This window comes from Microcaecilia unicolor, chromosome 1 (genome assembly GCF_901765095.1).
Source record: "Microcaecilia unicolor chromosome 1, aMicUni1.1, whole genome shotgun sequence".
In the NCBI taxonomy this organism is placed as follows: Eukaryota; Metazoa; Chordata; class Amphibia; order Gymnophiona; family Siphonopidae; genus Microcaecilia; species Microcaecilia unicolor.
Window position 1 is genome coordinate 302,240,867 of NC_044031.1, and position 22,090 is coordinate 302,262,956.

Sequence of the window (22,090 nt, forward strand, 5' to 3'; positions counted from 1 at the left end):
TCACAGGAAGGACACAGCTGAGATGCTGCACTGGCGCTATCGTCCTCCTCTTCCTCCTCATATGCTGCATGAATGAGAGTTCAGAGGGGAAGAAAGGGAAAGGGGTTGGGATTTGACATACCGAATGTCTTTGGTTACTGTCAAAGCAATTTACATATTATATACAGGTACTTGCTTTATACCTGGGGCAATGAAAGATTAAGTAGCTTGCCCAAAGTCACAAGGAGCTTCTCACGAAACACCTAGCCACCCACCTAGGATTACCCCGCAGCCACTTAGAGGGTCTATCCCCAACACAGCTCAGGTCCGCCTGCTCCTGCCGCTCATGCTCTACACTAGCACCCTCCTCCCACCAAATGGGTGACAAATGCCTCTGGGCAAGTCTCTCACTCTCAAACTACCCCCAGTGATTTCTAGGTTACTGGAGACCACATTCCCAGTGGTCCCACAGTTCCCAGAAAGCACTCACAAACCCAATACACAAACCACCAGGATTCTTTATCAGTCCAGACAGGCAGAACAAACAAACATGTTTATTCTCAGAATTTGAACAGTGGACAAAAAATGAGCAATTAGCAAACAGTAACAAGTAACGGAAAAATGGGTCAATTAGAAAACTAACTAAATATTTCATACTTCCTAGAAAGTACCTAGGGAGATCAGGACATACATAGCTGTTCACCTGTTATCAAATATAACTGTTTTTCACAGGACTTCAGCAAAGAGCTCTCTCTCTCTCACCTCCCACACTGAAACTGAAGCAACAGCCAGTATCTGTGGGTAATTTCAAAACTCCAGGCCAATCAGAGCCCAGAACAGTCAAGTTTCAAATAAAAACTGGTTTCATCACTGCAAGGCACTTCCTATTATCTGTGTGCCAACTAAAAGAAAGAGAAGTCAGTCCTCTGTAACAACTTTAAGCATAAACATGCACCATCTGCTGGCCAAAACTTCAGACATATTTAAGACAGGAAAATATCCTATACATTTTACAGGCTTAAAACACACTATTTCTTCAAAGAGCTGTAATGGGAATTGAACCCAGTTCCCCTGGTTCTCAGGCCACTACACTAACCATTAAGCTGCTCCTCCACTCAGTGAGAAGGGACAAAATAATAACTAAAGGGATGAGGGAAGCAAAACAGAATTTGAGAGAGAAAAAATCAACAGCAAGGGGACAAATTAGTGAATGAGGGTATCTTAGGACTCTGGGTTGTATGTGGGAGGGAGAATATGTCATGAGAGAGTGATGGGAATCTAAATAAGGAAGTGGGGAGACCTCTATCCATCCTCCCTGATGGCACTTCTCCATTTTTTTCCTCTGAGATTCCCTCTCCATCACCCAGATCCCTTCCCCTATTCACTATTTCCCTGTTTCCTTCCCAGCACCAATCACTTACAAACCTCACTCTCCTATCAATAAAGAACCAAATAAAGTGGGAACCCAAGAAATTATGAGGTTGATGCAGCAGATCCTATCTAGGTAACTCCCTTCCACGAGGCTCATGCCTGGATTTCAGTGGCACTACCCGGATAATGCTGCTAAAAATCCAGCAGACTGCCTTGGCACTATCTGGGTAGTTCAAATACACTCTTCCTGGGCAGCTAAATGCTGTCCGGTTTCTACCAACTTGTTTCTAAGACCTACATCATGAAACCTTTTTTTTACTTTTTTCTAAAAAAACTAACTATACCTAATCTCAGTGCACTGAGATTAGGTATAGTTAGTTTTTTAGAAAAAAATTTTAAAAATGTACTATCTGGGTAGTGCCAGGGCTGTCTGGTGGCTGAGCATGTGCAGGGTGTGAATTCACTCAATTAGCAGCTAATTTCAGTCCACTAACCAGGGAACTGCCTGGATAAAAAAAGGAAAATAAAAAAGCTGTTCTATCCAGGTACCGGTCTGAGTATCACTGGTACCCATAAGTACCGGCAGTGAAGTCATACCCAGATAATTAGTGTGGATATCTAGGTATTCAATAACTGTGGCAGTTGGCATTTAAAGCAAACACTGACCTCCGCAGCTGATTATTACCCCTAATATTTTTATACAATTTTTTAAAAGTTACATCTTTATCTTTATTAACAAAGATAAAGATCCAATTTTTTTGAGTCATTACAGCATGGCCCAATAAAAAAAAAAAAAGTAGAAGAAGAGGCAGTGACTCCCAGGTCACTGCTATGTATTTCATGGCATCGTGACTGTTGATATAAGTAACCTCTGAAGCAAACATTCTCACCACCTTGCTTTGAAGGACAGCAGTGAAGGTGAGGGGCGCCTTTCTAACAGATTTGGACTGTCTCTCCATGTTCAAGTGTGAAGCGCTGCGTACGTCCGGTAGCGCTATAGAAATGATAAGTAGTAGTAGTAGTAGTAGTATTTCAACTCCAGATGGTTGAAGGAAGATACTGACACTACTCATAACTCCTGTGTAACAACACTGTGACCGTAAACCCTGCTACAGAACAGGCTAGCCTACTCTGCCAAACTATCCAAATTAGAGGTTCCAGACATTAGGGGGCTGGTATTCAGCTGGCAGTGGTGAGCATTTTTTTTTAGCCGCTATCAGCATTATTCCCAGATATCCAATGCCAAGCCATGTCCAGGCACCACCATTGAACATAGCAAAAATATCTCAAAGCTTTGAGAGAACCTTCTGGTGCACGGGGTGCGCGCACCGCACATGCGCGGCCATCTTCCCGCCCGTCATGCGAGAGTCCCGCTCAGTTATATCCAAAAGCAAGAAGTAAAGGAAAACAACTCCAAAGGGGAGGTGGACGGGTTTGTGAGAACAAACAGCCTGCTGTACTCGGAGAATACCTGCTATAGGTATGTATCTTCGCTTTCTCCGAGGACAAGCAGGCTGCTTGTTCTCAAGACTGGGCTCCCAGTCTCACTCAAAACAACAAAGAAAGGTCAATTGGGCCTCACAACGGCGAGGACATAAGAAGGATTGACCTACGAACTAGAACATCTGAGAGTGCAGCCTGGAACAGAATAAAAATGGGCCTAGGGGGATGGAGTTGGATTCTAAACCCCGAACAGATTATGCAGCACCGACTACCCAAACTGACTGTTGCGTCGGGTATTCTGCTGAAGGCAGTAGTGAGATGTGAATGTGTGGATTGATGACCATGTTGCAGCTTTGCAAATCTCTTCTATAGTGGCTGACTTCAAGTGGGCCACCGACGCTGCCATGGCTCTAACACTATGAGCCGTGACATGACCCTCAAGTGTCAGCCCAGCTTGGGCATAAGTGAAGGAAATGCAATCTGCTAGCCAACTGGAGATGGTGCGTTTCCCGACTGCAACTCCCCTTCTGTTGGGATCAAAAGAAACAAACATTTGAGCGGATGGTCTGAAGGGCTTGTCCGCTCCACATAAAAAGCCAATGCTCTCTTGCAGTCCAAGGTGTGCAACTGACATTCAGCAGGGCGGGTATGAGGACGGGGAAAAAATGTTGGCAAGACAACTGAATGGTTCAGATGGAACTCTGACACCACCTTCGGCAAGAACTTAGGGTGCGTGCTGAGGATTACTCTGTTGTGATGAAACTTGAGATAAGGAGCATGCACTACCAAGGCTTGAAGCTCACTGACTCTACGAGCTGAAGTAACAGCCACCAAGAAAATGACCTTCCAGGCCAAGTACTTCAGATGGCAGGAATTCAGTGGCTCAAAAGGAGGCGTTGAGACGTTGAGATCCCATGACACTAGTGGAGGTTTGACAGGGGGCTTTGACAAAAGCAAACCTCTCATGAAGCGAACGACTAAAGGCTGTCCAGAGATAGGTTTACCTTCCACACGAGAATGAAAAGCACTAATTGTGCTAAGATGAACCTTACGGAGTTGGTCTTGAGACCAGACTCTGACAAATGCAGAAGGTATTCAAGCAGGGTCTGTGTAGGACAAAAGCGAGGATCTAGGGCCTTGCTATCAGACCAGACGGCAAACCTCCTCCATTTGAAAAAGTAGCACCTCTTTGTGGAATCTTTCCTGGAAACAAACAGAACCCGGGAGACACCCTCAGAAAGACCCAAGGAAGTGAATTCTACGCTCTCAACATCCAGGCCGTGAGAGCCAGAGACTGGAGGCTGGGATGCAGAAGCGCCCCCTCGTTCTTAGTTATGAGGGTTGGAAAACACTCCAATCTCCACGGTTCTTTGGAGGACAACTCCAGAAGAAGAGGGAACCAAATCTGACGCGGCCAGAAGGGAGCAATCATAATCATGGTTCCGCGGTCTTGCTTGAGTTTCAGCAAAGTCTTCCCGACCAGAGGTATGGGAGGATATGCATACAGAAGGCCATTCCCCCAATGAAGGAGAAAGGCATCTGACGCTAGTCTGTCATGGGCCTGAAGTCTGGAACAGAACTGAGGGACCTCGTGATTGAGCTGAGTGGCAAAAAGATCCACCGAGGGGGTGCCCAACTCTCAGAAGACCTTGATTACGACGCCCGGATTGAGCGCCTACTCTTGAGGTTGCATAATCCTGCTCAATCTGTCGGCCAGACTGTTGTTTACGCCTGCCAGATAAGTAGCCTGGAGAAACATGCCGTGACGGCGAGTCCAAAGCCACATCTGGACGGCTTCCCTAAACATGGATCTGGTGCCCCCCTGCTTGTTGATGTAGTACATGGCAACCTGATTGTCTAAATTTGGATGACTTGATTGGACAGCCGATCTCTGAAAGCCTTTAGAGCGTTCCAGACCGCTCGCAACTCCAGGAGATTGATCTGAAGACCTTTTTCCTGGAGGGACCAAACTCCTTGAGTGTGAAGCCCATCGACATGAGCTTCCCACCCCAGGAGAGATGCATCTGTGGTCAGCACTTTTTGTGGCTGAGGAATTTGAAAATGACGTCCCAAGGTCAAATTGGATTGAACTGTCCACCACTGAAGGGAATTGTGAAAATTGGTGGACAGCCGGACTGCATCCTCTAGATTCCCTGCAGCTTGATACCACTGGGAAGCTAGGGTCTATTGAGCTGATCTCATGTGAAGACAGGCCATGGGCGTCACATGGACTGTGGAGGCCATATAGCCTAGAAGTCTCAACATCTGCCGAGCTGTGATCTGCTGAGACGCTCTGGCCATGGAAACTAGAGACAGAAGATTGTCTGCTCTCACCTCGGGAAGATAGGCACGAGCCGTCTGTGAATCCAGCAGAGCTCCTAAAAATTCGAGTTGCTGAACGGGGAAAAGATGGGACTTGGGGTAATTTATAACAAACCCGAGTAGCTCCAGCAGTTGAATAGACATCTGCATTGACTGTAGAGCTCCTGCCTCTGAGGTGTTCTTCACCAGCCAATCGTCGAGATAAGGGAACACATGCACTCCCAGTCTGCGTAGCGACGCTGCTACTGCCAGGCATTTTATAAAGACTCTGGGCACAGACGCCAGACCAAAGGGCAGCATACAATACTGGAAGTGCTGCGCTCCCAGACGGAATCAAAGACACATCCTGTGAACTGGAAGTACCAGGATGTGTGTATGGGCATCCTTTAAGTCCAGAGAGCATAGCCAATCGTTTTCCTGAATTATGGGAAGAAGGGTGCCCAGGGAAACCATCCTGAACTTTTCTCAGACAAGGAATTTATTCAGGGCCCTTAGGTCTAGGATGGGACGCATCCCCCCTGTTTTCTTTTGCACAAGGAAGTACCTGGAATAGAATCCCAGCCCTTCTTGCCCTGGTGGAACGGGCTCAACCACAATGGCGCTGAGAAGGGTGAAGAGTTCCTCTGCAAGTACCTGCCTGTGCTGGAAGCTGAAGGACTGAGCTCCCGGTGGGCAATTTGGAGGTCTGGAGACCAAATTGAGGGAGTATCCTAACCAGACTATTTGAACAACCCACCGATCGGAGGTTATGAGAGGCCACCTTTGGTGAAAAAATGTTAACCTCCCCCCGACCGGCAAGTCGTCCGTCACGGACACCTTTATAGCGGCTATGCTCAGCTGGAGCCAGTCAAAAGCCCGTCCCTTGTTTTTGCTGGGGAGCCACAGGGGCCGGCCTTGGTGCATGCTGTTGACGAGAACGAGCGCACTGGGGTTGAGCCTGAGAAGGCTGTCGAGAAGGAGGATTGTACCTACGCTCGCTATAAGCAAAGGAAGCATTCTTCCTTCCCCGGAAAAAACGTCTACCTGATGAGGTAGTAGCAGAAGGCGCACGGCAGGAGAGATTGTCCATAGCGGTTTCTCGCTGCATGATCTGATCAACCACTTCCTCGTCTTTCTCACCAAAAATATTATCCCCCCCCCCCCCCGGCAAGGGACATCCCCAATCCGCTGCTGGACTCTATTGTCCAGGTCAAAGGCACGCAGCCATGAGAGTCTGTGCATCACTATACCTTGGGCAGCGGTTCTGGATGCAACATCAAAAGAATCGTAAGCACCCCTGGACAGGAATTTACGACAAGCCTTCTGCTGCCTGACCACCTCCTGAAAAGGCTTGGCCTGCTCTGGAGGGAGCTTATCAACCAAGTCCGCCATTTGCTTCACTGTGTTCCTCAAGTGAATGCTCGTTTAGAGCTGGTAGGATTGAATTGTGGCCACAAGCATAGAGGACTGATAGGCCTTTCTCCCAAAAGAGTCCAGGCTTCTAGGTTCTCGTCCCAGGGGCGCCGAGGCAAAATCTCTAGAACTCCTGGCTCTCTTGAGAGCGGAATCCACAACCATAAAGTCGTGAGGTAACTGCGACTTCATCAGCTCAGGTTCTCCGTGAATCCGATATTGGGACTCAGCTTTCTTGGGAATGGTGGGATTACTTAGCGGTTTCATTCAGTTCCGCGTAAGTGTCTCCTTGAGCACATTATGCAAAGGAACAGTGGATGACTCCTTAGGTGGCGAAGGATAGTCAAGGACCTCGAGCATCTCAGTCCTGGGCTCATCCTCAGATACCACAGGGAAGGGAATAGCCACAGACATTTCCCGGACAAACGAAGAGAAAGCAAGACACTCCGGGGGAGAAAGCTTTCTTTCCGGCGAAGGAGTAGGATCAGAGGGAAGACCACAAGACTCCTCGGAAGAGAAATACCTGGGATCTTGCCCTTTATTCCACGAGGCATCCTCATCAGTATTGGACAAGAGTTCCTTAACTGCAGTCCGAAACTGGGCCCGTCTTGACGCCGAGGAACCAGGGGCGTATCTGCGTGGGGCCACAGGGGCCTGGGCCCCCGCAGATTTCGCCCTGGCCCCCCTCTACTACTACTACTACTACTTAACATTTCTAGAGCGCTACAAGGGTTACGCAGCGCTGTACAAATTAACGAATAAGGACTGTCCCTGCTCGGAAGAGCTTACAATCTAAAAGATGAAATGAAAAGTTGGGGTAGATGAGATTTCCTGAGAAGAGATGAAGTGATTGCTAGATTGCTAGATTTATAATAAAGATCCATTGGTTCCACAGAGTGGCTCCGCTTCCTCACTGTGTTTGATGTACTCAAATCAATAAATACATCTTTCTACTATCACCCTCAAGTTCTCAGACATCTGATTTCAGGAATACACTTATATAAAAGAGGCAGTCTTCCATTCTTTCTAAGTCAGACGCCGAACTGGATTCAACCAATCAGCACTGCAGCGTTACTTCCTTGAAGCACATGGCCACGGAGGAAGACGAAATATGGAGATTGCGGGTCGGACCTCGGCTGGCGGGGGTTGGGGCCCCCCGCCAGCAAAAGTAAGCAACGGGGGAGGGTTGACGGCGGGGGGAGGGAGGCAAAAATGTGCCCCCCCTCTCTGGCTCTGGCCCCCCCTACCGCCGGATTCCAGATACGCCCCTGCGAGGAACCATGTCCTCGATGGCGAGAAGTCGACTCCCATGCCGACGGCGATGAAGCTCCCTCCAGCGATGTCAACGGGGAGTTGACCTGGGTGGCAGCCGACGCCGATGCCGCAGGCGGTACTGGTGTCGGGGACCTCACCACAGGCATAGAGCCAGCTGCCGCTTCCATCGATGGTACCAAGGGCACAAGCACCCCCAGCACTGGAGCAGACTGACACAGCAACTTAATTTAACCCAAAGTTGAGCTGATAAAGGCCACCAAATATCATAAGACCGAGACTGTATCAAGCACCAATTCAGCAGGGATAGTTGCAAAGGATTCAAAAGGGCACACACTTGAAGTATGCCCTCTCTCATCCAATTATAACAGTATTTCCTTTTAGCTGTCAAAAATGAGAACAGAGAGAATGACTGGATACCCTCTATTGAAACTGCTATTAGTATCTCCCTACTCTACTGTGTGCCAGTTCTCCATCTGGTCCAGAAGCCTGCCTAATCAAGCCCTCCAGAAGCTGCATGGTTTGTTTACTACCATACACTTGCGGCAGAGAAATACTGAGGTGCTCTGTATGCACAGTACCCTTATGAGGCAGACCACAAGTCTGTATTCTCTGTTTCTATTCTAAGGTTCTGGACTGGTCTGATCAGTACGCTAAGGAATTCTTTCTAACCCATGCATGTATATAGTTCTGTTGTCTTTGGTTTTTGACATCAAAGACAGAGGAGAGGGGGTTTGCTTAAATGGTGTGGTATCCAAATTTTCTGGAAACAATAACAAAATTAAACCAAGTGTAATAATATTGCAAACCATTAGATGTCAGTGACAACAGATTTCAAAGGATAGCTTTTACAAATCACTATATTGCGTCATACATTTGAGGACCTCTACCATGGACCCCCATTTACTCTCATTTACTCTTCCATTGTCCACTCCTCCTCACCGTGATCTTTGTTCAAGACCCCTTCCCTCAACACTTTATCTCTCCAGAAACAGCGTATCAGTATTACCCTCTCCCAAGCAAGCCCATTATAAGTCTACAAGTCATTCTGCATTCTTTTTCTTGGCCCCTTTTCTGTGGAACAGCTTGCCTGAAGATATTAGATTGGAATTTCCCCTGTCTAAATTTAAAATAAAACTCAAAACTTATATTTTTCAGAAGGCCTTTGGTTTTGACCCTAACTCAGCACTAGCCCTTTGGGAAAAAGCAGAGACCTACTTACCTAGTTAATTCCTTCTCCTCCTCCTTTCCTTTCCCTCTATCCTCTTGTTTATTTGTGAATGTTCTGCCCTATTTTTATGGAGTTCCTTTCTATTTAACACTTTTTTTTTATTGTACACTGCTCTGACCTTTGTTAAGCAGAAGCAGGACCGAGAATCAGGGAAGTTGAGCAAATCATTTTCATCCCGTTTCCTTTAGTAGAAACCAGAGAGATACTAAAAGGGGACTGCCCCAAAGAGTGAGATTAAAGGCCAAAGAATGACATTTACGAGGTATAAATCTAGAAAGATGTAAGTGTGAAAAAAGCTTCATAAATGGGAGAAACAACACAAAATGATATTCAGCTTTCTTTGGTGTCTCTGAAAGACAGTATTAGGGCAATTTTCTAAGGAATTTACCTAAGTAATTAAATAGCTGGGTATAGCTCCTAGACTGAAAACTTCCTTCCACTTGGTATGCACACAGAAACCTCAGTGGACTTATGCAAAACATTTTAAAGGAAAATTCTATTGAGAAGACACTAGCTCTACCACAGAAAGACACAAGAACTCTCTTGCTCATCATATTCACATAGAGGGGCATAATCGAACAGAGCACCCAGGTTTTCAAGAGGGCGTCCTCGCAGGATGCCCCGCGAAGGGGCGGGGAAACCCATATTATCGAAACAAGATGGGCATCCATCTTTCGTTTCGATATATTAAAAGCAGGAAGCCGGCAAAAGAATCGGTTGGACCGCTAGATGACCGAGGAGTAAAAGGGGCGATCAGGGAAGACAAAGCCGTACCGGAGAGATTAAATGAATTCTTTGCTTCGGTCTTCACTGAGGAAGACTTGGTTGAAATACCGGTGCCAGAAATGGTATTCAAAGCTGACGAGTCAGAGAAACTTAATGAATCCTCTGTAAACCTGGAGGATGTAATGGGGCAGTTCTACAAACTGAAGAGTAGCAAATGTCCTGGACCGAATGGTATTCATCTCAGAGTACTGACAGAACTGAAAAATGAGCTTGCAGAGCTAGTGTTACTAATATGTAATATATCCTTAAAATCAAGCAGATTGGAGGGTGGCCAATGTAATGCCGTTTTTAAAAAAAAGTTCCAGAGGAGATCCGGGAAATTATAGACCAATGAGTCTGACGTCGGTGCCGGGCAAAATGGTAGAGACTATTATTAAGAACAAAATTACAGCGCATATTCAAAAGCATGGATTAATGAGACGAAGTCAACATGGATTTAGTGAAGGAAAATCTTGCCTCACCAATCTACTACATTTCTTTGAAGGGGTGAACAAACATGTGGATAAAGGTGAGCCAGTTGATATTGTGTATCTGGATTTTCAAAAGGCGTTTGACAAAGTACCTCATGAAAGACTGCAGAGGAAATTGGAGAGTCATGGGATAGGAGGTAGTGTTCTATTGTGGATTAAAAACTGGTTGAAAGATAGAAAACAGAGAGTAGGGTTAAATAGTCAGTATTCTCAATGGAGAAGGGTAATTAGTGGGGTTCCCCAGGGGTCTGTGCTGGGACCGCTGTTTTTTAACATATTTATAAATGACCTAGAGATGGGAGAGATGGGAGTAACTAGTGAGATAATTAAATTTGCTGATGACACAAAGTTATTCCAAGTCGTTAAATCGGGGGAGGACTGTGAAAAATTACAAGAGGACCTTACGAGACTGGGTGTCAAACTGGCAGATGACGTTTAATGTGAGCAACTGCAAAGTGATGCATGTGGGAAAGAGGAACCCGAATTATAGCTACGTCATGCAAGGTTCCACGTTAGGAGTCACCAACCAAGAAAGGGATCTAGGTGTCTTTGTTGATGATACGTTGAAACCTTCTGCTCAGTGTGCTGCTGCGGCTAAGAAAGGAAACAGAATGTTAGGTATTATGGAATGAAAAACAAAAATGAGGATGTTATAATGCCTTTGTATCACTCCATGGTGCGACCGCACCTTGAATATTGTGTTCAATTCTGGTCGCTGCATCTCAAAAAAGATATAGTGGAATTAGAAAAGGTGCAGAGAAGGGCGACGAAAATGATAAAGGGGATGGGACGACTTTCCTATGAGGAAAGGCTAAAGCGGCTAGGGTTCTTCAGCTTGGAGAAAAGGCGGCTGAGGGGAGATATGATAGAGGTCTATAAAATAATAAGTGGAGTTGAACAGATAGATGTGAAGCGTCTGTTTACGCTTTCCAAAAATACTAGGACTAGGGGGCGATGAAGCTACAATGTAGTAAATTTAAAACGAATCGGAGAAAATGTTTCTTCACTCAACGTGTAATTAAACTCTGGAATTCGTTGCCAGAGAAAGTGGTAAAGGTGGTTAGCTTAGCAGTTTTAAAAAGGTTTGGCCAGCTTCCTAAAGGAAAAGTCCATAGACTACTATTAAATGGACTTGGGGAAAATCCACTATTTCTGGGAAAAGCAGTATAAAATGTTTTGTACTATTTTGGAATATTGTCAGGTATTTGTGACCTGGATTGGCCACTGTTGGAAACAGGATGTTGACCTTTGGTCTTTCCCAGTATGGAAATACTTATGTTTCTTACCTCTTTCATACTTTTCATAGTTTTATTATTACTTTTTACCAACTTATTTTCTTAGTAAGTTCAAAATTTAGAAAAAATACCACACACACACAAAAATCATAATAGCAAACACAGGGCCATGTTTACTAAGGTGTGCTAGCGTTTTTAGCGTGTTCTGTGTAGAAGCCCATGGGGATATTATGGGCATCTACATGGTTAGCGTCACTAAAAAGTTTGTCTAACGTGCCTCTAGTGCAGCTTAGTAAACAGGGCCCATAAAATTCAATTTTACTTTAATTCAGAAATGACATATAGGTTCTGTCTTCTGTATGCCACAAGTTTTCCTAAGAAAATGGTTTAATGTTCATTTATTCTTTTTTATATATTTGGCTTGAGATTCTATTTGAATGTGTCAAACAGATAAAATGTTTTGAAATTTTAAGAAAGAAAAAGAAAATATAAAACTTACTTTGATGGCAAAACTGAAGCAGTTGATTGCTGCCTGCAAGTGTTCTTCAAAGCTGGGACATTGCAGGCACTGGGTCCCTTGCTCCTCTTGTAGGAAGAGACGTGCGGCTTCTGTCAAAGCCATTGCTTCCCCAGGGGCGTTAAACAAGGTTTGCTCACAGCTAGCACAGGCAGCAACACAATAAAGGAACACAAGGTAGAGAGAAATTAGATTTCACTAATGAAAAGAAAAAGGTTATCTGGGCCACATAACTCCATGGAAGGTGAAGAGCAGGGTGAGCTGGTAGTTCCAAATAAATGACCATTCCAATAAGCTCTGTCATTCTGCTGAGTTGTTTGTTTTCTTTAAACAAACATATAATATAGCAATAAAGCATACTGGAGAAAATGCATACAAGTAATAAATAACATATAATAAAGAAAAACATTCATCCAATTGTTAAGGCAACTAGCCCACATTATTGGAACATCCTAATTGCATGGAGTCAAGAAAACGAGCAGCAGAAGACAAGTGGGAAATCAACCGTGGACTCCAGAAATGAGAAGCACAACCTTGATACTTTAGAAAAGATTTATTGATAAAAAGACTCGACACAGCACTGTGTTTCAGCCTATGGTCTGCTTCAGGAGTCTTAAAAGTAAATATATAAAGAACAATAAACAAACAATATAAATAATGGTATTATAACATAAACAATAGTACTAAAATGTAAAATGATGGAAAACAATGTATCTAAAAAGGACAATAATAGAAGCTGAAAATATGAACAAACACAACGTATGTATAAAACAATGAGAGTAATATACATTTAATTAGAGAAGTACACATGAATAAAAAAATATTTTTGTGTATATGAACCAACCTGTTGGTTACAACTAGATGACAGAATCTCCAATGTCAACTGGAGTCTTGTGAGGCCGCCACTGGAAGTCTTGGCAGCCATTTAAATAAAGCAGAGACAGCAAGAGGATCAACAGTAGCGGCCAGGAAAGAGTGGGGATCTTTCCTGCTCCAAAGAATCCACTAGACCACCAGGGTGCCTTGAGATATATGCCGGGAGGGCACCCTGCAGCTCGGAGGAGGGAAGGCACTTCCGCAGGGATCCAGTAGGACCTGGGTCCATCCCCTTGGGATCCCCACAGACCTGGAGGGGATCCCCCAGGATTCCTGCTATCCCTGCTTCTGTGCAACTCTCTAGTTCAGAGACCTTTGCTGAATTCCAGGAACTGCATCTTCAACGATGTAAAATGGAAAAGTTTGTGGTTTGTGAAGTCAGAATGTCCAGAACAAAATTAATTGTTTATCTTATCTTCGGGGTCAGTGCCTTGGCCAGAACTAGATAAAAGAGGTATCCCCAGAGATCAAAAATTATCTGGTGACCTCATCAGATCCAAGCTGTTATCTGAAGTGTCTCCTCAGCTCGTAAAACCACCACTCTGCTGAACCTCTCTGCACTGTCCTGCTCTCTCTCGGGACACCTCAGAGCTCCCCTGCCAGCTGTTCATTTGCTGTCCTGCCACCCGCTCCTGCATCCTGACAGAGGTGAAGTCCACTGCACTGTCAGGTTGTATAAACACAAGCTCTGCTATTGCCATTGGGAAGTAAGCAGGTGGTCCAATAGTTGTGGGCCTAAGGGAAGCTGTGTGCTTACTTTACATGTGAATGTGTGAACCCTTATCAGGAAAGGTTCAAAGAAAGTTTGTGTATTATTCTGCTATGAACCATCTAGCAAGTGCATAGCAGTCTCACACACTAATTACTTCTGTTTTATTCGATTGCTTCACTTGCATGTAAAGAAAGCAGCTTCTATTTTTATAATATTTGGGTCTTGTGTCAGTTGCTTGCAGGAGCTAAGAACTCAGATTTGCATACTTAGTGGAGAAACAGCCTAGAAACATGACGGCAGATAAAGGCCAAATGGCCCATCCAGTCTGCCCATCCTCTGTAAACACTAACTCTTCCTTTTCCTAAGGGATCCCATGTGCTTGTAACATGCTTTCTTAAATTGACACAATCTTCGTCTCCACGACCTCTACCAGGAGGCCATTCCACGCTGCCACCTCCCTTTTCGTGAATGAATACTTTCTTAGATCCTCCTAAGCCTATTTCATCTTAACTTCATTGTATGCCCCCTCATTCCATATTTTTCCTTCATTTGAAAAAGGCTCCCTTCCTGTACACTAATGCCCCTGAGATATTTAAACATCTCTATCATATATCTCCTCCCTCCCTCCCTCTCTCCTTTCAGCGTATACATGTTGAGGTTTCTGAGACTGTCCCTATATGTTTTATATCCAAGACCACTTACCAATTTTGTAGCCGCCCTCTGGACAGACTCGATCCTGTTTATATCCTTTTGTAGGTGAGGTCTCCAGAATTGCACACAGTACTCTAAACGGGGCCTCACCAGAGACTTTCATACTTTTCATAGTTTTATTATTACTTTTTACCAACTTATTTTCTTAGTAAGTTCAAAATTTAGAAAAAATACCACACACACACAAAAATCATAATAGCAAACACAGGGCCAAGCATCCTTCTGGCTATGACCGTCGCTTTTTCTACCTGCTTGGAAACTTTAAGGTCATCTGACACAATCAGTCCCCAAGTCCTGCTCTTCCTTTGTATACAGAAGCACTTCACCCCCTATATTGTACCAGTCCCTCGGATTCTTGTGACTCAAGTGCATGACCCTGCATATTTTAGCATTAATTCTCAGTTGCCAAATATTGGACCATTCCTCAAGTCCTTCCTCATGTCATCCACATCTTCCGGGGTGTCCATCCTGTTGCAGTTTGGTACCATCCACAAACAGACAAACCTTATCACCCACAAGATGTTAAAAAGAGACGATCCTAGGACCGATCCCTGCGGCACTCCACTGATAACATCCCTGTCTTCAGAGCAAGCTCCATTTACTACTACCCTCTTTCTCCTTCCATTCAACCAATTTTTAACCCAGTCAGTTACTCTAGGTCACATACCAAGGGTACTCAGTTTATTTATGAGTTGCCTGTGTGGAACCATGTCGAAGGCTTTGCTGAAATGTAAGTACAACACATCTAGCACCTCTCCCATGTCCAACTGTTTGCTCACCCAGTCAAAGAAATCAATCAGATTTGTCTGACACAACCTACCTCTAGTGAAGACATGCTGCCTCAGGTCCTGCATTCCATTCAATTCAAGAAACCTCACAATCCTCCGCTTTAGAAGTGTTTCCATTAGTTTACTCACCACTGAGACAGGTCTGTAATTCCCAACCTCCTCCTTACTTCCACTCTTGTGGAGAACAGAATGTTACCATTATATATAACTGGCCGTCCCTTTATACAGTGCTCATCAAGAGACACTGTAACTGCTCATTTAGCAAGTCTTTCAGCTTAAAGATGCTAGTGGGCAACTGATGACCATCACCCTCTTAATTAGGGAGAGGTTTCGAGAATATCAATCTTTGTGTCAGGCAGACCAAGCCATTCAGGACTCTGACATGTGCGAATATTCAGAAGGGGTGGCCCTTCACTCTGTATCCCCTGCTCAGCAAGCATATTTGGAAGCCAGTACTACTATCAAAGTGATTTTGTCTGCTATTAAAACTCTACCTGGGCAAATTCTTAGCTAAAAGGCTTTCTCTAGCTCTTCCAGACTTGATTCACCCAGATCAGGTGGGTTTTATTATAAAACGCCAGGCCTCAGATAACATATGAAGGATGATAGATCTTATTCATCTGGCATGCACCCAAAAGTTGGTAGCCTACCTAGTGAGCACTGATGCAGAAAAAAATCTTCAACCGAGTTCAATGGCCCTTTATGACTCAAGAAGAAGATAGGATAGGCAAGTTTCCAGAAGTGGGTACACGCTCTTTATCAGTCACCTAGAACTCAAGTGCAGTGTCACGAAATGCCTAGCCACCCGCTGGGCTACCCCGCAGTCACTTAGAGTGTCTAGCCCCAGCACAGCTCAGGTCAGCTTGCACCTGCCACTTGTGCTCCACACTAGCACCCTCCTCCCATCGACTGGGTCACAACCGCCTCTGGGCGAGTCTCCCTCAAATTATCCCCCGTGATTTCTAGGTTACTGGAGACCACATTCCCAGTGGTCCCACAGTTCCCAGAAAGCACTCAGAGACCCAACACACAAACCACCAGGATTCTTTATCAGTCCAAACAAGCAGAGTCAACAAATTAACAGTGCTTATTATCTGAAAAATTGAACAGTGAAACAGAAAAAGTGCAATCAGCAAAACAGTAACAGGTAACTGAAATATGGATCAATTAGAACACTAACTATAAAGAAAAAAAGGAAAAGTCATTACTAAGCTGCCTTTGGCTGCAAGATCTCAATCTGGGGCATTTTGTTTTTTCTCCTTTGATTCTGACAGTAACTTGCTGATTTAATGTGCTCACTATTTTTTTTAATGCTTTGTATGACGTTTGGAAAAAAAAAAAAAGAACACTAACTAAACATTTGTTTACTATCTAAGTAGTACCTGGAGAAATCAGGACATATAGCTGCTCACCAGTTATCAAATATAACTGTTTTTACAGGAATTCAGCAAAGAGCTCTCTCTCTCTCTCTCTCTCTTTTTTCCCGGGCTGAAACTGGAGCAAAAGCAAGTAGCACCTGGGTAACTTCAAACTCCAAGCCAATCAGACCCTAGAACAACATTTGAAAATAGCTGGCTACATCACTGCAGGCACTTCCCCTTTCTCTGTGTTAACTAAAGACGGAAAGGCCAGTTCTCTGTAACAGCTTTAAGCATAAACATGTACCTCCTGCTGGCCAAACTAGAGAAATACATTGCAGGAAAATAGCAAAACAATTATCACAGGTTTAAAACACACTGTTCTGTCACAGGGAGTAATTCAGCCATGTTTGAGCTGCGAAGGGGAACTAGGTGGGGGTATCCTCTCTAGCCATTACTTTTTGCCTTTGTAATGGAGCCTTTTGTAGCAACTATTAGGGCCCGTGTGGATGGCTGAATTTAAAATTTCTTTATTTGCTGACAAATGTCCTTCTCTCTGTCACCTGGCCCTTGGTATCTTTTCTTAACATGATGCATAAGATCTGTAAATATTCAGATGTCTCTGGCTTTAAGTTCAACATATCTATGACTGAGATTATGGACATCAGTCTTTTAGAAACTACTAGACAGAACCTTGCTGCCTGCTTCTCTTTTAGATGGGTTCAGGGACCTCCTCGATATCTGGTGTTCTTTCTCACTGACTCATATGAAGGATTTTTTACAGCCAACTATTCTCCTTTGGTCTGTCCTATTAGGAATGATTAGCTCAATGGGATCACTTACCTCTCCTGGTTTGGCAGGATAGCTGTCCTCAAGATGAATGTAGTACCCTGTTTACTATCGCTCTTTCATGCCCTACCTCTTTTGATACCTAGAGCATATTTAAATAAACTACAGGGTGTTTTACTTAAATCTGTTTGGCAAAACTAAAAGCCAAGGTTACATAGAAACTTACTCTACAGAGATAGAAAGAAGAGAGGCCTGGATGTCCCTAACATAGTGCTCTACTATAGAGCAGCTATAGAGTGGCTTCAAAACTCCCCAATTAAATTATGGGTGGGTCTTGAGCAGTCAATGGTTGGCTCCGTGCCCTTGGGTTAACTGCTTTGGTTGCCTCGTTGGGCCAGGGGGGCAACCTCCTGTCCTGTGTCCTTCTATCATGTCAACCTTTTTGGGGATTGGGATCATATGTTTATGTTTATTAAAATGCTTAATATATGCAATGCTGGCCTCAGGATCTCCAGAGACCTAACTTGAATGTAGACTTCCAGAAATTGACAGCAAGAATACTCTCTATATCAGGCAGTGCCACCTTGCGTGAATGTCAATATCGAATATTATATAGGGCATACATGACGAAAAATCAGGTGTTTCACTTTGGAGGAGTCCCAGACCCATTGTGCTCCAAATGTGGGCTGGGAGAAGGCACGTGGTTCCACTCCTTCTGGAAATGTCCAAAAATAAAAACTTTCTGAGGGCAAATCATAAAATATTTGGAGTCAATGGTGCATGGTAGGGTCCACCCCTCTCCACAGGGGTTTCTACTGGATAGGTACGAGGTTTTTGGGCAACATTCTAGAGGGGCTAGGCAATTTATTCACAAAGCAGGTATTATAGGGAAGAAGCTTATCATGTCTGTGTGGCTGCAGACGGAGCCACCAGATTTTTGGCATTGGAGGAATCGCCTGCATGAGCTGCTCTTACAGGAGCGTAGGGTGGTGGGATCCTCCCCGAGAAGACGGAAAGCATTCTTGGAGATATGGGATCCATATATACAATCACTATCACCTAAAGCAGCAAGTTTTATTTTGAATCGTCTTTGATTTTTTTTTTTTTTTTTTGTGGTTTTGGGGGGGGGGGGGATAGGGGGTGTAAAGTATTGGGCGATTGGCTTTGAAAGTATTGGACGATTGGCTTTGGAGACGGTGAGTGTCTGGTTCTCATTGTCTATCAAGGTATTCATGTTATTGGCTGTATTTTCCTTGTGGAGTCATCAATAAAATGTTAAACCATACTAAACATAAGCGAGCTCCAGCAGAGGCGATAGCAACCGGTGAAGGGCTATAAGAAACAAGGCCCTTTGCGGTATGCTGTATTGATTAATATTATGTCTCATGTGATATGATGTTGGGTGCCTTGTTGATGACATTTTCTTATACTGTAACAAACAGAGTAACATATGTAATGTAGAGCCATAAAATGTTGGACATCAAATTAGTATGGGGTGAGAGTTGGGTAATGGGGAGGGTGGAAGGTGGAGGGATGAAAATTGTAAAACTGTATAGTGACTTTAGTTCAAGGGTTGAAATTTTGCCTTTATACACAGAAGCACTTCACCCCCTATATTGTACCAGTCCCTCGGATTCTTGTGACTCAAGTGCATGACCCTGCATATTTTAGCTGTCCTGCTCTGAGTCTGCTCGAATCAACCAATCGTCGACATAAAGATGAACTTTGATCCCCTTTTCAGAGGAAGGCCTACCATCACTTTGTAAAATGTGCGAGGGGTCGTAGGTAGCCCAGAGGGCAGAGTGCAAAACTGAAAATGACGGCCTAATACGGCAAACCATAGAAATCTCTGATGAGGAGGCCAAATAGGGATGTGTAAGTACGCCTCTTTCAAATCCAAAGCCTTGAGAAACTGTCCCAGCTGGACAGACACTTTCCCCGACCGCACAGTCTCCATGCGGAAATGGGGCACCTGGAGACACTCATTCACCTTCCTAAGGTCAATAGGTCTGAAGGAACCCCTTTTCGAGGAACTACAAAGTAAATTGAATAGCGCCCAGTGTGCACCTCAGTCTGCGGTACAGGAACCACCGCCCCAAGATCTAGCAACATCTGCAACGTGGATTCTACGTCCGCTCTTCTGGCCACCGTGGCACATTGAGATTCCAAAAAGGAGTCTCTGACGAGCAATACAAATAGCCTGTAGCCATCTCTGATGAGATCCAAGACCCACTGATCTGACGTAATCTTGGCCCACTTCATAAACAACTGAAGAGTGAACCTGCGCCCTATGATTGGGCAGAACGTCCTGGAGCCTGAGGTCTGGCTCCAGCTCCCGACACCCGCTTGTCACTCCGAAAGGATGACCTCTGCTGGAATCTAGGATGCTGGAAGGACAAACTATGACCGCGAGCATATCCAGCAGATAGCCAAGACCTGTCGCTTCTTCCTCTTTAACATCAGCAAAATTCGCCCTTTCCTCTCTGAACACACCACCCGAACTCTCGTCCACGCTCTACCTCTCGCCTGGACTACTGCAACTTACTCCTCACCGGCCTCCCACTTAGCCATCTATCCCCCCTTCAGTCTGTTCAGAACTCTGCTGCACGTCTCATATTCCGCCAGAACCGATATACTCATATCACCCCTCTCCTCAGGTCACTTCACTGGCTTCCGATCAGATACCGCATTCAATTCAAGCTTCTCCTTCTTACCTACAAATGCACTCAGTCTGCTGCCCCTCACTACCTCTCTACCCTCATCTCCCCTTACGTTCCCGCCCGTAACCTCCGTTCACAGGATAAATCCCTCCTCTCAGTACCCTTCTCCACCACCGCCAACTCCAGGCTCCGCTCATTCTGCCTCGCCTCACCCTATGCTTGGAACAACCTTCCTGAACCCTTACGCCAAGCCCCCTCCCTGCCCGTCTTCAAGTCTTTGCTTAAAGCCCTGTAAGCTCTTTGAGCAGGGACTGTCTCTCTTTGTTAAATTGTACAGCGCTGCGTAACCCTAGTAGCGCTCTAGAAATGTTAAGTAGTAGTAGTAGTAGAAATGAAGTCTTGAAGAACCTGGCCTCGCACTAGCCCTGGGCCTGTCTTCCAGAAGATGCTGGGATTTCGAGTCTCCCAAATCTTTCACAATCTTTTCAAGATCCTTGCCGAAAAGTAACTTTCCCCTAAAGGGAAGCCTCATAAAATGTTGCTTGGAAGCCATGTCTGCTGACCAGTGGTGCAACCATACCAGCCGGCGAGTTGAAACCGCCAGAGCCATCTACTGAGCAGATGCCCTGACCAAATCATAGAGGGTGTCAGCCAAATAGGTGACAGCCAACTCCATCGGAGCACCAGCAACCGAAATAGAAGTCGAATCCTGGTCCTGTTCCAAACCCTGCTGAAACCAGGAAAGACAAGCTCTGGCTGTATAGGAACTACAGAGGCCTGAAAGACCAAGGCCGCCACCTCAAAGAGGTTTAAGAGAGGCTTTGAGACGCCTATCCTGCATGTCTTTAAGCGCAACTCCCCCTTCCACCAGAAGAATAGTTACTGCAGTCACAAAGAAAAACAAAGCATCCACCTTAGGTAAAGAGAAGGTATGTAGAGTAGCAGCAGACACCGGATAGAGACACACCATAGCCCTAGCCAGTTTCAATCCACTCTCAGGGTCAGACCACTAGAAGGGTGTGCTAAGTCCCTAGATCCCGCCAAAATGGAAGGCAGAGGAGAATGGGGACCCAAAGACCCTCCCTCTGGTAAAGAAGCTAACCTTCTGTGTTTTACAGTCGGGTCCTCAATTTGTAGAGGTGACTCGAAGTCACCCTGACTAACCAGGGTCTCTCTGCCCTCCAAGGACGATTGAGGAAGGGGAGGGGGCACAGAACAAAATCCCCTCTTCATCAAATAAACTTGATGCTAGAAGCCATGTCTGCAGCACTAGAAAGGCAGAAAGGTTCAGAAGCAGAAAAAGGCACGGGCTCCACAACCGCTTCAGTCGTGACTAACACGACATGTGTGGCACCTTCCGATACACGAGAAGACTCCCCCACAGGGTCCATAGGCCCCTCATCAAAGGAGAGCACAATGGAGCACTAAGCTATGCAGGCACCCATTGAAGAACGGCGAGAGCCACAGCGGGAACATCTTTTAACTACTTCCGCCGCCATAGCGTGGTCCACCCCGCCAGAACCGAACACTCACCCTACCAACAGGAAAGACAAAAGGATTTACTCACTGGGGCTGCAACCAAGTCATAGAAGGCAGTGGCAGCTATCAGAGGGAGCCTAAACTGCATTCCCACTCCCCTCCCACAGCCCGGTAGCCTCTTACCAAAGAGATCAAACAGCTCTTCCTAGAGCTTACTTTTTTTTTTTTTTTTTTAATAGGCTATAAGCTGCAGCATTGTGAGAATTTTTTTTTTTTTAAGAGCAGCTTGGAAAAGGCAGTCCAGGGAGCCCACAGAGAGCAGGGGTAGACGGGGTAGGACAGGGACCTGGAGTACAAGTATGTCCTCAAGGTTGGCACCATCAGCCAGATGCTCCCAAGCTCTACTGGCAGGTGCCTCCCCCCAGGAATCCAGGAGCTGGAAGAAATCCATCCACCACCTGCTGGAGATAGAGATATACTGAAGTGATAAGGGACTGGATGTCCAGAGTCACTGCTTTCTCTTTAGTGTTCTCTATCTTCACCTGCTGGTAGGCGGATACAACCCACTAGTTCCTGGATTCATCTGCTGCTGAGGCTAAGGAAGTTATTGTTTCTTTTGACTGCTTGTCATGTACTTATCAGCTGTTACCAATTAACCAATACATCTATACTCAATTCCTGCACCTTTCGACTTCTAAA

At 45.2% G+C, this 22,090-nt stretch overlaps 1 protein-coding gene across 2 annotated transcripts in view; it reads right to left on the reverse strand.

Moving 5' to 3' along the window:
- LOC115460223 (factor VIII intron 22 protein-like) overlaps window positions 1-22,090 on the reverse strand; it is an 86,996-nt gene that overhangs the window by 29,619 nt on the left and 35,287 nt on the right. For both annotated transcript variants that reach the window (XM_030190036.1, XM_030190037.1), the window contains exon 4: window positions 12,001-12,160. In XM_030190036.1, coding sequence (XP_030045896.1) covers window positions 12,001-12,160 — 160 coding nt within the window. The remainder of the gene's footprint in view (window positions 1-12,000; window positions 12,161-22,090) is intronic.